The 16,968-nt window shown below is 34.6% G+C and overlaps 1 protein-coding gene and 1 long non-coding RNA gene across 2 annotated transcripts in view; both read right to left on the bottom strand.

The window, feature by feature from the left end:
• The window catches only part of LOC127854892 (uncharacterized), an 88,503-nt gene that overhangs the window by 64,495 nt on the left and 7,040 nt on the right, over positions 1 to 16,968 (bottom strand). The window lies entirely within an intron of this gene.
• Positions 5,675 to 13,201, bottom strand: LOC127854867 (uncharacterized). The gene is made up of 3 exons (XM_052389951.1): positions 12,781 to 13,201; positions 9,996 to 11,407; positions 5,675 to 9,030 (listed from the first exon to the last, which is right to left on the bottom strand). Exons 1-3 carry the CDS (start codon positions 13,095 to 13,097, stop codon positions 8,663 to 8,665), a joined length of 2,097 nt encoding a protein of 698 aa, XP_052245911.1. The 5' UTR covers positions 13,098 to 13,201; the 3' UTR covers positions 5,675 to 8,662.

Raw genomic sequence — 16,968 nt, 5'->3', positions numbered from 1 at the left:
ATGTATCTATGACAGAAAGGGTTAATAAACACATATGCTTCCAGTGGAATTCTTGTCAGTGCAGATTTATTAGCCCATTTGAATAAGTCCAAAAGAAGGTCAATTACCAGGTGAAAATGAGGTCAGGTGATGTTTTAACCCTTTATCACTTAGATTATTTTGACACATTTGTAGTCCCTTAGAAAGTTGACTTTAATTAAAGACCTTTCTTATTATATTCAAGTTTTCAAGGCTTTCTTTCCAACCCTAAGAAACTGATGAGCAGCAAACAGCATACAACCTGAACAGACTGCGAGTAACTCGCAGGCTGTTCTGGTTTTGTTCTGTTTGCACATAGCCATTTTCACTTTGCTTCTGAGTGGAAAAGGGTTATGATTGTTTATAGATATCATCGCAGCAGGTAACAAAATTATGTAGCAATCAAAATAATTGCTGTTGAACCAAACTTTTCATTCTTTGTTAACTAAGAATCTGGACATTCAAAATTAGTAGAATTACAAAAAAGGTCAATCTCAAGGTCAAATTGAGGTCAGGCGATGCCAGTGTGTTGAAAGTGTTTAAGGACATCATCTATGCAATTACCTATGTTTTTTTTAAGCATTATTGATATAAAATGAATGCGTCATTTTGGGGTAACTAAGAATTTTGACCTTCTCAATTCACAAAGTAGGTCACTGTCAAAGGTCAAAATGAGGTCATGCGATGTGGGTGTGTTTATTAGTCTCAACATCATCCATTCAAGTATAACAACTTTGAAGGAAGCATTATAGATGTTACATGATAATGTCATTTTGTGTTGACCTTGTACAGACAGAAGAGCTAAGTTACAAGTGGATAGGCCAATTGCTATGTGCATCCTAGAATCTAAAGCTTAAAAGCCATGTATATATTTCGCTTTCTTTTGCATATGGTGATATGTGGTAGCGTTTGGTTATATATTTATATATGTGCTGCTTTGGGATGTTTACTTTTGAAAGTATTTTTATGTCCCCCACCACTTTAGTGGGGGACATATTGTTTTTGCCCTGTCTGTTGGTTGGTTGGTTGGTTTGTGTGTTTGTTTGCTCCAACTGTAACATTTTGCAATAACTTTTGCAATATTGGAGATAGCAACTTCAAATTTGGCATGCATGTGTATCTCATGGAGCTGCACATTTTGAGTGGTGAAATGCCAAGGTCAAGGTCATCCTTCAAGGTCAAATGTCAAATATATAGCTTCAAAGCAGCGCAGAAGGGGACATAGTGTTTCTGACAAACATATATCTTGTTTTTCTTAAAACAATCTGTGTATTATAGGTAAATATTAATTTTCTCATTTTCAATATAATCTGCCATATAAGTATTTTTTTATTTCTTTGACTTTGTTGATGTATAATATGCACTTGGCGTTATAATTAATTACACATTGTTTTGTGTTCATGGACAGAAAATTTCCTTTTTATTATAAGAAAGACTGTTGAAACAAACTTAAAAAGGGAGATAAAATGTTAATAAAGTTTAATGAATATTTCCATAGTAGCTTCCCTTTGTAGTTTAGCTTTTCAGAGTTCTTCAGTTTTGGACACATTTTCCACTACTATGGTTGGTTTGTCTGTTCATAGGCTTTGTATTTTGACCTGTGTGTCATGGTCCAAATAAAATTGCCCACAAATGCATATAAAATTCAGATCTATGCAAAGTTGTTTAAGGTTTAATTACCCTATGCTAATGATGTTGCTATGTACCTGCATAAGCTGTTGTTAGCAAATTTATTTCCTCTATGGAAAGTACCTTTAGATGAGCCACATTTTTTATCCAATCAGGATAATATCAAGGCCGATTCGAAATCTGGGTCATGTGCGTCCCAAATACTAGGTCATTAGGTCATATCTAAGAAAAAATCTTGTTACCACTCCAGAGGCCAGATTTATAATTCAGTCTTTATGAAACTTTGTTAAAATTTTAATTTGACAATATCTAAGACAAGTTAAAATCTGGGTCATATGCATCCAAAAAAAGGTCACTAGGTCAAATATTAGAAAAAGCTTAGTTAGAATCTGAGTCACTTCAGTCTATAAACTAGGTCATTAGGACAAATCTGAGTCACTTCAGTCTATAAAGTAGGTCATAAGGACAAATCTGAGTCACTTCAGTTTATAAACTACATCATTAGGACAAATCTGAGTCACTTCAGTCTATAAACTAGGTCATTAGGACAAATCTGAGTCACTTCAGTCTATAAACTAGGTCATTAAGACAAATCTGAGTCTTTTCAGTCTATAAACTAGGTCATTAGGACAAATCTGAGTCACTTCAGCCTATAGACTAGGTCATTAGGACAGTCTGAGTCACTTCAGTCTATAAACTAGGTCATTAGGACAAATCTGAGTCACTTCAGTTTATAAACTAGGTCATTAGGACAAATCTGAGTCACTTCAGCCTATAAACTAGGTCATTAGGACAGTCTGAGTCACTTCAGTCTATAAAATAGGTCATTAGGACATATCTGAGTCACTTCAGTCTATAAACTAGGTCATTAGAACAAATCTGAGTCACTTCAGTCTATAAACTAGGTGATTAGGACAAATCTGAGTCACTTCAGTCTATAAACTAGGTCATTAGGACAATCTGAGTCACTTCAGTCTATAAACTAGGTCATTGGGACAAATCTGAGTCCATTCAGTCTATAAACTAGGTCATTAGGACAAATCTTCAAAACAATCTTATCTATGAAAGGCAACACATATGACTCAATGACTTGATGAAACGTGTTCATAATGTTTATCTTTGCAATATCTAGACCAAGTTTTAATCTGGGACAAATGCATCTAATCCATTTGTCCGAATGTCAACTCTTAAAAAAAACTTGTTAGCACTCTTTGGCTGCATTAACAACTCAGTCTTTATGAAAATTGCTAAGAATGTTTATCTAGGCAATATGAAGGCCATTTTTAAATCTGGGTCAAGGGTATTAAAGAACAAAGTTTGACAGGGGGCTATATTGAAGTTACTGTGTTGATTATATGGTTTGCCATTCTGTTGCCTCAAAATGTTTGTGGATTAAGCTTCTTGTACATTTCTCAAGCGACTGAATGGGAACTAATGGTTATCATCATCAAAATTAAGTGTTGATTGCATTAGACACTGTTTTCATCCCCAGTCATGAGTTATTTGACCTTGATAGTTGCCATTTTTATTGCAGAAACATAAATGTTCTTACTTTGTGAAGCAAATTGCACATTTCCCAGTTCTCATGCAATTGAAATAAAACTTGAAGTATTATATCACCATGAACTTAAGATGTGCAAGATACAATTCAACATGCAGTGATCAATGACTTCTGAGCTGTGTACCTTTTAACCCTTTACCACTAAGATACCTATGTTCACGCCTTTGTAGTCCCATAGAAAGTTATATTTTATTTAAGACCTTTCTTACTAGATTCAAGTTGTTAAGGCTTATTCTCCAAACCATAGATACTTATGAGCAGCAAACAGCATAAAAGCTGAACAGACTGCCAGTAAATCTTCGAGATTTAAATTACCCATGGACATGGCTGCTATTACTAAATTGACAAAGTGGTCCGGGGGAATTTATAATCAAGTTTATGACAAAACTCTGATTGAAACTTAAACAGAAGTGTTTAGTTTCAACAATATTTATTCAATAAAAAAATATATATGATGAGAAGTTTGCACTTGTTTTACATGTGTCATGTAATAACAAAATGTTTATTCACAATCAAAGATTCTTATGGTGTTAAATATATATCATTTTTTTAGAGCAAATATAATATATAAAACAACAATATAAGAAGGGCCTCAGAATTGAGAGGAAAGTCTTAAATATGAACATTATTTGGTGAAGTATCTACATGTGAAAAATATTCTTTTTTGAACAACAACTGCCCAACAGCCTTTTTTTTTAAATACGGATGAGAATCTTAAGCTTGATTTTTTCCCATCTTTTTTGACAGCCCCCTTCTTGGGCATTGATCTTGGTCATCAGGTTTGCATTTGTACAATTTAACTAATTTACCTGGATTTAAAACAATTATGTGAGCCCTAAGACAAAAAAAGTAACAAATAACATGTAACAAGAAGCCTGTTTTTGTTGTTGTTTATAAATCATTGATGTTAACCCTTTGCATGCTGGGAAATTTGTCGTCTGCTAAAATGTCATCTGCTGAATTTCTAAAATTAGCATTTTCTTCTATTTTTTTCAAAGAATACTATCAGAATAGCAAACTGTTTGGATCCTGATGAGACGCCACGTTCTGTGGCGTCTCATCTGGATCCAAACTGTTTGCAAAGGCCTTTAAAATTCGGTTCCCGCATTGTAAGGGTTAACCAAGATAATTGCCTTGCGTTACTCCAATTGTTAACCTTAATATGGTTAAATGTGCTCGGACAAATAAGTTAATAATTTCACTCTATTAGGACAAAAAAATGTTAAGTTAATCTATGTGTCCTTGGTATAAAATATTTCTAAACTCGTTTAAAGAATTTGCAAAACTATTTGGTGTGGTGATTTGTTATTATTGTCAACCAGTTTATGAAAAAAAACCAGTGTCTCAAATTTTCTTTTGAAACCTTCTATTGTAGTAGACGTACAATTTTTATCTTTCACAAAATCAGCTACCGTGAAATTATGTTTTAAAAAGACCTATTCAGGGAGATCTCTTCCAAGTGACTCAGTGTCATTTAAAGGGACAATGTGCGTACGATATGCAAAATAATACATTGATCATGACTCGCAGATGACGCCTATTGATTTTGAGGTCACTAGGTCAAAGGTCAAGGTCACGGTGACCAGAAATAGTAAAATGGTTTTTGAATGATAACTCAAGAACGCATACGCCTAGGATCATGAAACTTCATGGGTAGATTGATCATGACTTGCAGATGACCCCTATTGATTTTGAGGTCACTAGTTTAACATGGCATCTCAATATTATTTTCATTTCCTATGGTTAAGTCATCCAATATTGAAAATTGGTCAGAATGTTTATCTTGACAATATCAGGCCGTGTTCAAATCTAGGTCATGGGAGTCCAAAAACTAGGTCAACAGGTCAGGTCATAGAAAAAGCTTTTTACCATCCTAAAGGCAACATTTATAACTCAATCTTGATGACACTTGGTCAAGACGTTTATGTTGGCAATATCAAAGCTGAATTGATTTCTGGGTCAGTTTTGTCAAAACACTTAATGGCACTTGGTCATAATGTTTAAATTGACAAGATGAAGGATATTATTGTCCCCTACCGGTTTCACCGGAGGGGACTTATGGTTGTTGCCCTGTCCGTCTGTCAGTCAGTCACACTTTTCTGGATCCTGCGATAACTTTTAAAGTTCTTAATATTTTTTTCATGAAACTTTAAACATGGATAGATGGCAATATGGACATAATGCACGTAATTTCATTTTGTTCCTTTTGTTTGCATACCGTATACTTGCACTTATAAGACGCCCTCGCTTATAAGACGCACCCCGACTTCGGACTTTATAATGGGTGGATTTAAGACTGACCCGCGTGTAAGACGCGGTCAAATTTTGCCGTTTTCATCGGCCGAAAAAAGGCAGAATGTTAAAGAAAATCATTAACTAGTAACACATTGAGAATTTTTCGCACTTGCGCTGCATACAATTAGTAATTCACGCAAGTCTGAAAAATAAAACAATCAAACAACAAAGTAAATAATATTTGTTTATTTTATGATACATCAGTGGGTTTTAATTTATTTTCAAGTATTATTCATGCAATAAAAATAATTATCAAATTAACAAAATTTCTAACAATTGCGTAATTTATCATGTGCCCGAACAATTGCAAACAATTTCAAACATATTACGTTCGTAATATCAATGCACAAGCAAAATTGATCGTATCAGTCATCTTAATTGTATTGTTTGACAGGTATTGAAAAGTAATAGGCAGATATTTTGAAAGCGTTTAGTTTTATTACCTAGATTATGCAAATTTTACACCCATTGTCTATCAACAATAGGTAACGCCTACTTTCATAAAATTAGCCAATCGCGTGAAAGAGTGATAGACTCCGAAGCGCAGATCGAAATCACGTGTCAAGAAGAAAGCCATATGCGGATAATTGCATTCGGTCGCTCTTTGCTCCCGTCATTGTTAGCCCCTAATAAATAAGGTGTCATCAGCATTAGGGGGTCATCAGAATTAACGTGTTTATTTATTAATTGACAGTTGCAAACTGGTAACTTATTGCCAAGTTTGTCTTAATTGACAATTAACGACGTGGAACAAAGACAATCAGGTGATACAAACTTGTCAAGTAGCATTTGTAATCGGCAGCATGTTTATTTAACAATTGACAGTTTCAAACTGAGTATTGATTTTGCTGTTGTTTTAAGCATGTTGGCATCGTGTCGCCACTTACACACGTATACTTTAATGGCCAATTTATATGACATTTTACGACGTCGCGCGCAGACAATCAGGTGATACAAACTTTCCAAGAATAATCACGGGCAATGTAAAGTCCTACGTCCAAAAAATAACAAAATTCAAATTAAAAATAATAGACAACAAAATCAATAACGATAAATTTTATTACAAGTAAATCGGTTACTGAACATAGCGTTCCGATACACGGTACGGGCCAATACAGACTTTAGAGAACATGCAAATGGCTGCCACGATGATTCAAAACAACTGACAAGTGTCCAACTTGGCTAGCATAAGCCCAGTAAACTCGATATTTTGAAAAATTTAGTTTATTTTCACCAGTATCTTGCTTATAAGACGCGACCCCAACTGTTACTTATTAATTTGAGTCTTAAAAATGCGTCTTACAAGCGAAAGTATATGGTATTTAAATTTTGCCTGGAGCTTATCTTGAAAACAAAAAGAGGTAACAACTTGTAACTCAATAGGGAAATATATCTCATTTAGGGGTTGTGCAGTGCCCAATAACCATACATCTTGCTATCATATTTTTAGAGTTGTTGCCCTTTAAAAAAAAAATTAAACTTAATTTTTGTTGAGAGTATATCTGGTAAATTAAACAAGGTTTCAATTTGAAACTTAAAAGGTGGGTAGATCTAATTGTGGGGAGGGATGTAACTATTGCAAGAGCCATTATTCTTGCTTCCATATGTAGAGTTAATTTGCCCTCTACAAATATTTTATACTTAAATTTTGTCAAGAGCACGTCTGGGACATTATCAGAGGTATCAATTCAGAAGATAATTTATACAGGGTGCAGGATCAGGTGACTTTGTGGGGATCCCAATTAAATGTTAATGGATGTTAACACAACTCAAATAGCTTTTTAAAACAATTTTACTTAAAAATTTCAACTAGTGCATAAAAGACAGATTTTTATGCTGCTTATTGCAATGTGAAATACATCAGAATTAGTTTATTTTATAATAAGCCTGCGTTCTTGTTAAAAAATTCTATTAATACTACACTGTTACACTTCACGCAACGGGAAATTTTGTCACCGATTACAGACGTATTTAAGAATTTATTCGTCTACCTTAGATATCTGCACAAATTGCAAGAAAAACTGTCTTTTATGCACAAACGATTTATGCAAATGTATTTCATAACTTGAGATATTTGCAAAATAAAGTTCTTAATGGTGTGTTTACATTCTGTCTATGGCAGGCCATGTGTAAATCCCTAAAAACCCGGTTGATCAGCAGCATCCTGTTATAGGCAGATCTCGATCTGTGGAAGCAGAGTGCATAAGAACCATAACTCCTGCTTTCATAATTTTCCAGTTAGTGCCAATGGGATTGTTCTTGCTGAAGTTTTGTCTGGAGCATGTGGTGACTATATTTCAAGGTGTAAGGTCCAGATAAAACTTCTTTGGTATGAAGCATTCAGCGTTGGGAAACCACTTCTTAAAATTGAACTGGAAAATGGACGGGAGGGGGGGGCTATTTCAAGCAGAGATTGAGAGCACCAGTTTACTTTGGAAGTTCAAGACATTCTGCCCTGTCTCAAAAGATTAGAGGCTTTGGAATTCATAAGGCGTTGCTTCAGTTGATCACATGTATTTACCGAGGATTGTTAGACAAGGTTTGGTCAATAGTCTCTCCTGGCTTAGGTTGAAGTAAAAATTTGTGTTGTTGTTAATGTTTATTTTTGGTTTAGACTTTTTGATCAGGCTTAATTCTCTTGATTTCAAATCCGTTTATCTTGACATAACTGGTTGCAGAGTTTCATAATATTTTGATTTGGAAAATGAGGTTGTTGTATATTATATTCACATAAACATAAACATGAACAATACTTGACACACTGACAGACAATGTTCATAAAAACATAAAAATAACATGCACATCATGAACAAAATCATAAGATAATTTTTGTGTAAATAATAAGTAAACTTATTATCTCAAATAAAGTCATTTGAAAAGACTGTTCTGAAATGGTCTTCCAATCCGTTAAAACCTTGTTTCTACTAAACTAATTATTCGTTTTTTCCAAATTATATGTTAGCATTTATATGTCATAATTATACGACTTAGTGAAGGCTGGTATCATGGGCAATTTGTTATAGTTTCATGCAGGGAATATGAAAATGCCGGCTATTCCAACAGTCACTGTGTCTGATATACATTGCATACAAAAATCTAACACTGTTTTTAAAGATATCTGTATATATGAATGGGTAAATAAACAAACATCATCCTACTTCAACCATCATTGCGCACCTTATAGACTTTCAAATCATCATACGTTCCTACAATTAGTGAGCTTGTGTGCTTGCTGTAGTAGACAGACACAGGGCCACTCACACCATTATTCTTTGTGACCACCTCTGCCAGTATCTGTCTTCCATCTCTGTCCACCTGGGCTACTGTGTTTGTAGAGTATCCACACACAAGAACGTGTCCTGAATCTGTCACATGTAGGCCAGGTAGTACTCCTATAAGGGGGCTCAGGTCAGGTACAGTCAGGGTGGAGATCACTGTGCCATCCCTGGACAGTGTGACCAGCAGTTTATTGGACTCATTAATCACATATATCCTGTCCCCATCTGGACTCACTGCACAGCAGGTAGCTGTGGTATAGAAGACAGTAATGATGAGGTGCTGTTATTATATGCAAACTGATGTAAAGATATAAGAAGTAGTATATAGTCTCATGTTCTTGTTAAATAATAAATGTATAGATGTTTGTGTAGTACTTAGTACATACTTACAACATATAATAAAATTGATGACCATGAATAAATAAACATACAAGGTTGCTGTTTAAGCAAGGCACAGTACATGTCAACTATAAAGACCAGTAATTTGTATTGTGAATGTGATATATTGTGTTTCCTTATCTTGATATATTTGTTTAGTACTTATGTTTGGGAATAAATTTTAATTATGATTAAAGCATCATTTTACTCCAATACATAAGTGTCTTCTTATTATAATACTAAGTGATTTCTTGATTTGCAAAACATCTTTATTTGTGAAAACATTTAAAAAACAATTTTGAATTTGGTTCAACATGGTTAGTTCAATATTTACAATACATAATTTTTTTGATAATATTACTGGTAAATGAACCTTCTTACTTGTTGATTTCTATGACAGTAGAAGTACTAGTCTTTACCTTTGGAACATAAGAATAACTTAGTTCTGTTTTTATGCCCCCGGTAAGGTGGTATATAGCAGTTGAACTGTCCGTCAGTCCGTCCATCTTTCTGTCCGAAAACTTTAACATTGGCCATAACTTTTGCAATATTGAAGATACATGTAGCAGCTTGATATTTGTTGCATGCAAGTGTATCTAATGGAGCTGCACATTTTGAGTGGTGAAAGGTCAAGGTCATGGTTATCCTTTAAGGTCAAAGGTAAACAAAAACAAATTCAAGGGCAGTAACAAGCTTTAAAGGGACAGAATTTCTATTTATTATTTGGCAGGTACAGATCATTTTCACAAGGGAAGTAATATTTTTAAAGGGATATAATAATATGTAGAATTGCAGTAGGGGGCATTGTGTTTCTGACAAACACATCTCTTGTTTACCTCTCAATCGGGAACCTGCTCTGAGTGCTATCTCCCTCACCAGTCTGCCATCCACAGTATAGAGATACAGAGTGTTACCATCTGTAATGTACAGGTTACCATGCTGATGGGCAATACCCAAGCAGTTATGTTGAAGATTTAGCATCCTGTGGGTGTCCTTTATCAACAGACCATTGGATACTCTGATGAAGTGGACCTCATTGCTATCCACAGTAACAGCCACCAGACTGGAATCAATGCTGCACATGGACCATGGTTCAGAAGCAAAGTCACAGTGGGCCACCACCTTGTAGGTCTGATCGAGGAGCTTCACTTTACTATTGTTTTTATCTATGATGATGAGTTCTCCAGTAGCTGTGCAACAGATACCAGTTATAATGGATTTGTTAAAATCATTCAAGATTTCCACACTGTAATTCTTTCCATTCTTCACTCTTAAAATTTGATCAGACCTGTTTACTGCCCCTGGTTGATATTCCTGGACCAGCTGGTGTAATGAACTTGATACTGGATCAGATACTTGGCCTGACTTGGTGGGATCACTTGTTCTGTTTCCAGGGCTATAACTTCTAGATGAACTTGATACTGGATCAGATACTTGGCCTGACTTGGTCAGATCACTTGTTCTGTTTACAGGGCTAGAACTTCTAGATGAACTTGATACTGGATCAGATACTTGGCCTGACTTGGTCAGATCACTTGTTTGGTTTCCAGGGCTATACTGTCTAGATAAACTCGATGTTTTAATGGACTTGTTTATGTTGAATCCTGGAGTTGTTTGGTCAGAGTCAGGGTCAGAATGGCTGGATGCTTTAGAATTATTATGTCGGGTAACTGTGCTCTGTGTTGACCCTTTAGCTGGTTTTACTTGTTTCACTGTGCTGAATATTCGGCCCAATCCTGTGAGAGCGGACAAGGTTTGTTGGATGGTCGTATCAGGATTAAATGTAAGGAATCTTTCATCTTGTGTTCTCATTTCTTGTAAAAATGCTTCTACCTTGAGGGAATGATCGCGGCATTTTTTATACATGATAAAACTGAGTGCTTCACTTTTGTCTTTTGTTCTCAGCCAATCATCTTTAAAGCATGCTATATTTTTGATGGACTTCGTGCAGTTTTTGATGTCATTTCGAACAGATGTCCTCGAATTGACTAAAAATGTGTCCAATTCTTTCTTTGTATTCTTCTCCAGTTGATCTAAAGAATCATTAATTATCTTTCGTAAAGCATTGATTTCTTCCAGAATTGTTTCGTGAGATTTCTCAAGAGACTTCATATTTTCATCAAGATCTCGTTGCTTATGTATCAACTGCTGGTGCTGTGCATCAAACCTTGCTAACAACTCCTTGAAGTCTCCTTTCTTATGGAGGACTTTCACTTTGTCAGCTATTAGTACCACATGACTGCATTTCCTGCAAAAAAACAACACTTGAATGTACATTTTATATGTTTTTTCCTAAGCGACATTAATATGGCTAGCTCTGCAATTAATTTTGAATCATATTATTTTGTCACAAAATATTTAAAAAACAAATATCTTTAAAAACTTAAGGACCATCATGGCTGGCTCTTGTGTAAAATAATAACAGCATTAATATACAGTTATGTTAATTGATTTTAATGCCCACGCAAACTAACGCTTTTAGTTTTTATGCCCCTGGTAGGGTGCTACATATACATGTAGCAGTTGAACTGTCAGTCTGTCTGTGCGTCCGTCCGAAAACTTTAACATTAGCCATAACTTTTGCAATATTGAAGATAGCAACTTGATATTTGGCATGCATGTATATCTCATGGAGCTGCACATTTTGAGTGGTGAAAGGTCAAGGTCATCCTTTAAGGTCAAAGGTCAAAAAACAAAATCCAAGGAAAGTAGCAAGCTTAAAAGGGAGATGATTTCTATTTTGTATCATTTGGCAGGTACAAATCATTTTCACAGGGGAAGTAATATTTTTTAAAGGGATATAATAAAAAAAAAAAAATCAAAGCGGCGCAGTAGGGGGCATTGTGGTTCTGACAAACACATCTCTTGTTTGTCATGGTTTCCAGAATGAAGATAACACAATCAAGTCTTGGCATATTCAGATAGTAACGCATTGTTAATCACTGAAAAACCATTAAATATAGATAAAATTCAAATGGTTACAAACCACACAATTTTTGCAAGAATTAGCCTGTAAAGACTTAAGTAAATACCCTTATATCATGATTTGCAGGAAAAAAAATATTGTTACATACTACAAAAATTTGAATGATGATGGGTTCTTGTTACTGAAATATTTAAAGCATCCTCACTAGAGAATATCCAAAAAAGATACATGTAGCTGATTTATAATACAAATGTAGGGTTCATAGGAAGAAGCCTTTCAGTTTTAAGGTAAACATGTCATTGGTCAAGGGCACAACAATTACATGTATATGACACCTTTTTTAATGGCTTCACGCGTGGAACATACTTGTTTTTAAACATCTTTTGCCATGATATTCTCTTTGCATAGCTTTAAAATTATATGGCAACAATTATATGGCAACATGCCCACCTGCTGCTAATATTACATTTTTATACTTTACTTAAAGTTGGGGAGCATGGCTTTATTATATCCAGCTTATTATGGGGACTTTGTATTTGGACAATTTACATTTGACAGTTTATATAAAATGAGCATCCTATGTCCCTCTGAGTCCTCTTGTGTAATTTTTACAATGGGAGAGATATGTAGAAGTATTAAAAGTTTGTTTTGACATGTGCAAAACAGATCTTGATAAAGAGTGCACCTGTACTTACTGATGATTGTGGACATGGCAGACATGACATAATATCTGACTGTGGTCCTCACAGAATATTGTCAGTTTTTCTTTCCGGTGCTCCTGACATTGCTCCAGTTCAACCACATCCGTCTCAGGCCATTGGCTGATGTTTTCCTTGCCCAAAATGGCATGCTTCTTGTAAAGATAGTTATGATGCTCCACACATTTGTTACAGTAAAATTTAGAACATTCCTCACAGTAAAAATCTGCCTCTGTGTTTCTGTCATTTTCCTGACAGGTGACACAAGAAAAGTCAAATACAAAGTCACATCCTCTATGAATAGAACCCTCCATATTGGAAGCTGTGTTTGTCACTATTGATAACTTCTTTGGTTGTTAGCTTAAACATTGAAATGCAAACCGCTGTCAGGTGATATCCGGTTATGTGTCTGCGTATCTTGTCCTACTTTTGTTGCAATAAAAACTCTTATCACTGGGTTTATTTGCAAACTCGTTAAACTATTTACAGTTTATGATTTGAAATGTTTACAGAACACTTCCTTTGCTGTAAAATTTGATAACTTTTATCAATAATCGAAATATCTACAGATATGTTTGGTATTTTCTTATTCATGGCAAGAGACAAACTTCAGGGAACTAAACAAGTTTTCATGCAAAATGAACATGTAAAATACAAGAAAAATTGAAAGCCATGTTTATTGCATTGATAACTTCATTCGTTGTTAACTGATGTCATGTGATATCCGGCTATGCAATTGCGTTTCTTGTCCCACTTTAGTTGTTACAAGTACCCATATTGTGTTACCGATATCAATGGGTAAATGAGCAAACAGATTAAAATATATACAATATGATATGGTTTAAAATGTTTAAAGAATGCTTTGTATAAGCTGTCGAATTTTTTAGTCTCATCAATAAACAATTTGTCTTCAGATTTACTTTTTCTTTGACTCATGACAAGATTTAAACTTCAGGGAACTTAATAAGTTTCAATGTAAAAGGTTGATGTATATAACAATTTCAATTGAGTAAAATATATACACAATCTTGACCAGGGATGTAAATATAATCAGTTACCGATTAGAGAGTACCTGCAAAAGTTAACATTATCAAGTTATTAGCTCACCTGAGCACAACTAGGATAGTGTGTTGTTTGTCAGTCCGTGTGTCAGTCTGTGTGTTAGTTTGTTTGTAAACTTTTTCTTTTAATGACTTCTCTTCTTGAACTGCTAGGCAGATTATTATAAAACTAAAAAGCAATTATCCTTGGGTTAATCATACTCAAAGTTGGTCTTATCGTTCTGGCCCATTATAGGTAAGTCACCTGATCTAAAAATCAAATAAAAAAGTGAATACTACAGAAATGTTGAGTGTCCCTTATTTTATCAACACTGTATTCATTCAGGTTGGGTTTTAGTTCTTGTAAATGATACTATTTTTGTTGATTAAATACAAAAAGTTTGAAAAGATTATGAAAAAGAGTGTAACAGGTTTCATGGTGATATATTTAGTCCGCTAGCCCAAAATATTGTGCTTTTATCGAAACAGATAAAAAATCAAATAGCCAGACTATGAAAATTATTAATTTCTATCAGCCCAAAGATTTTTTGATCAGCCTCATGCTGAGCATGAAGACACTGCTGTTATATGACGCGGCTTGTTTTGTGGCTGTTTTAACATCTCATGCCATCTAGTCATGATATATCTTCTTTATTCTGGCACCTATAGTGCTGTTTATTTTATGGGCCTTACCATACCAGATTATATAATTTATAACAAGGGTAGACAATTTAGTGTCGGGAGGGAAGAACTCTGGTCTGACCAAATACTAGAAAGCACCTGGTTTACTTTACGATGCTGCTCAAAATTATATAATCATATTTGTTTAAATAGTTGACCCCTTCTATTTAAATTATGTTTTATTTCAATTAATTTCAATTTTTTTATCTGGGCCTTATTTCTTTCCTTTTTTTAAGTAGGTATACACTGTTCATTTTATTTCTTAATTCAAGTTTATTTCAATTTAAAACCAAAATTTCGCTCCCAACAATTTTTTTCACTCTCTTTTATCATTTGTTTATTTTAAAATTTGAAATTCAATGAACATATGTACATGTATATTGCTAATGCTTTATACAAACAAACATAACTGAATGCATGCTGTGACATATTATTACAGGATGACAACTGTGTTTTTTTGTTAGATAAATACAAAATTCTCAGCAGGTCAATAGGTAATTTGTTGTGCTTTCGAGATTGTAAGGAACACTTTGATGCAAGAAAATGACAGTGTATCATAAGCATCAGATAACCGCAGCGTAACCCGGGGTTGTAATATATTTCTGACATGTTAGTGCCTAATACTAAAGAAGAAAAAAGACCATGTTTACAGTTTTAACTTGTAATGAAAAAAAAGTGAGCAGTGCATAATGATCAATTATGTGATGTGTGAGGTTTAAAAGACAAAAAATCTTTATTTGGATGAAGCAATTACATTGAGATCCATTCAAAGAATAATGTATTCATGAAACACAGATGAAATGGGAAATAGGAAAAGGTAAGTTTTCTTATTTGTTTTATAAGATTTTTTTTAAACAACAGCACAAGATACTGCTTTAAATAAACACATATGCTTCCAGCCTTGTCAGTATTGATTAATTGGCCCATTAGAAAAAGTCCAAAAGTAGGTCAGTTACCAGGTGAAAATGAGGTCAGGTGATGTTTTTACCCTTTACCAATTAGATATTTTGACGCATTTGTAGTTCATTAGGATGTTAAATTTAATTACAGACCATTCTTACAAGATTTAAGTTTTTAAGGCTTTATTTCCAACCCTAAGATACTGATGAGCAGCAAACAGCATACAAAAACCAGAACAGCCTGCGAGGTTTTATGCTGTCTGCACATTATTAAGCCATTTTCACTTTGCTTTTGAGTGGGAGAGGGTTAAGATTGTTCATAGATATCATCCATGCAGGTAACAAAATTATGTACATGTAGCAATCAGTATCGCTGTTTGACAAAATTTAACATTCTTTTTTAACTAATTTGGACATTCAGAATTAGTAGATGTACAAAAAAGGTCAATCTTAAGGTCAAAAGGAGGTCAGGTGATGTGGGTGTGTTGCAAGTGTTCATAGACATCATCAACACATTGTATCCATTGTATCTCCTTTGGAAGCATTGTTGATATTAGAAGAATGTAACTAAGAATTTTGACCTTCTCACTGATTGTTTAAGTCCCAAAGTAGGTCACTGCATGTGTAAAGGTCAAATGAGGCCATGTAATCTGGGTGTGTTTATAGTCCTAACATCATCCATTCAAGTTTCACATATTTGAAGGAAGCATTATAGATGTTATATGATACATGTCATTTTGCGTTGACCTTGTACTGACAGAAGAGCAAATTCACTAGTGGATAGGCCAATTGCTACTTTGCATCCTAGAATCTGAAGCATAAAAGCCGTGTTTATTTCGCTTTCTTTTGCATATGGTGATATGTGGATGCGTGTGGATATGTATATGTGTGCTGCTTTGGGCTGTTTACTTTTGCAATTTTTATGTCCCCCACTATAGTAGTGGGAGACATATTGTTTTTGCCCTGTCTGTTGGTCTGTCTGTTGGTCTGTTAGTCTGTCTTTTTGCGCCAACTTTAACATTTTGCAATAACTTTTGCTATATTGAAGATAGCAACTTCATATTTGGCATGCATGTGTATCTCATGAAGCTGCACATTTTGAGTGGTGAAAGGTCAAGGTCATCCTTCAAGGTCAGAGGTCAAATATATGTGGCCAAAATCGCTCATTTTATGAATACTTTTGCAATATTGAAGATAGCAACTTGATATTTGGCATGCATGTGTATCTCATGGAGCTGCACATTTTGAGTGGTGAAAGGTCAAGGTCATCCTTCAAGGTCAGAGGTCAATTATATGTGGCCAAAATCGCTCATTTTATGAATACTTTTGCAATATTGAAGACAGCAACTTGATATTTGGCATGCATGTGCATCTCATGGAGCTGCTCATTTTGAGTGGTGAAAGGTCAAGGTCAAGGTCATCCTTCAAGGTCAGAGGTCAAATATATGTGGCCCAAATCGCTTATTTTATGAATACTTTTGCAATATTGAAGATAGCAACTTGATATTTGGCATGCATGTGTATCTCATGGAGCTGCATATTTTGAGTGGTGAAAGGTCAAGGTC

This window comes from Dreissena polymorpha, chromosome 13 (genome assembly GCF_020536995.1).
Source record: "Dreissena polymorpha isolate Duluth1 chromosome 13, UMN_Dpol_1.0, whole genome shotgun sequence".
Lineage (NCBI taxonomy): Eukaryota > Metazoa > Mollusca > Bivalvia > Myida > Dreissenidae > Dreissena > Dreissena polymorpha.
This window is presented reverse-complemented; position numbering and strand designations above follow the sequence as displayed.

Excerpts from the sequence above, each read along its gene's own strand:
- LOC127854867 (XM_052389951.1), bottom strand. The coding sequence starts at position 13,097 with ATGGAGGGTTCTATTCATAGAGGATGTGACTTTGTATTTGACTTTTCT. Across the intron at positions 11,408-12,780 it reads TGCCATGTCCACAATCATCA|GAAATGCAGTCATGTGGTAC; the intron begins GTAAGTACAGGT and ends GTTTTTTTGCAG. Across the intron at positions 9,031-9,995 it reads AGCAGGTTCCCGATTGAGAG|CTACCTGCTGTGCAGTGAGT; the intron begins GTAAACAAGAGA and ends TCTATACCACAG.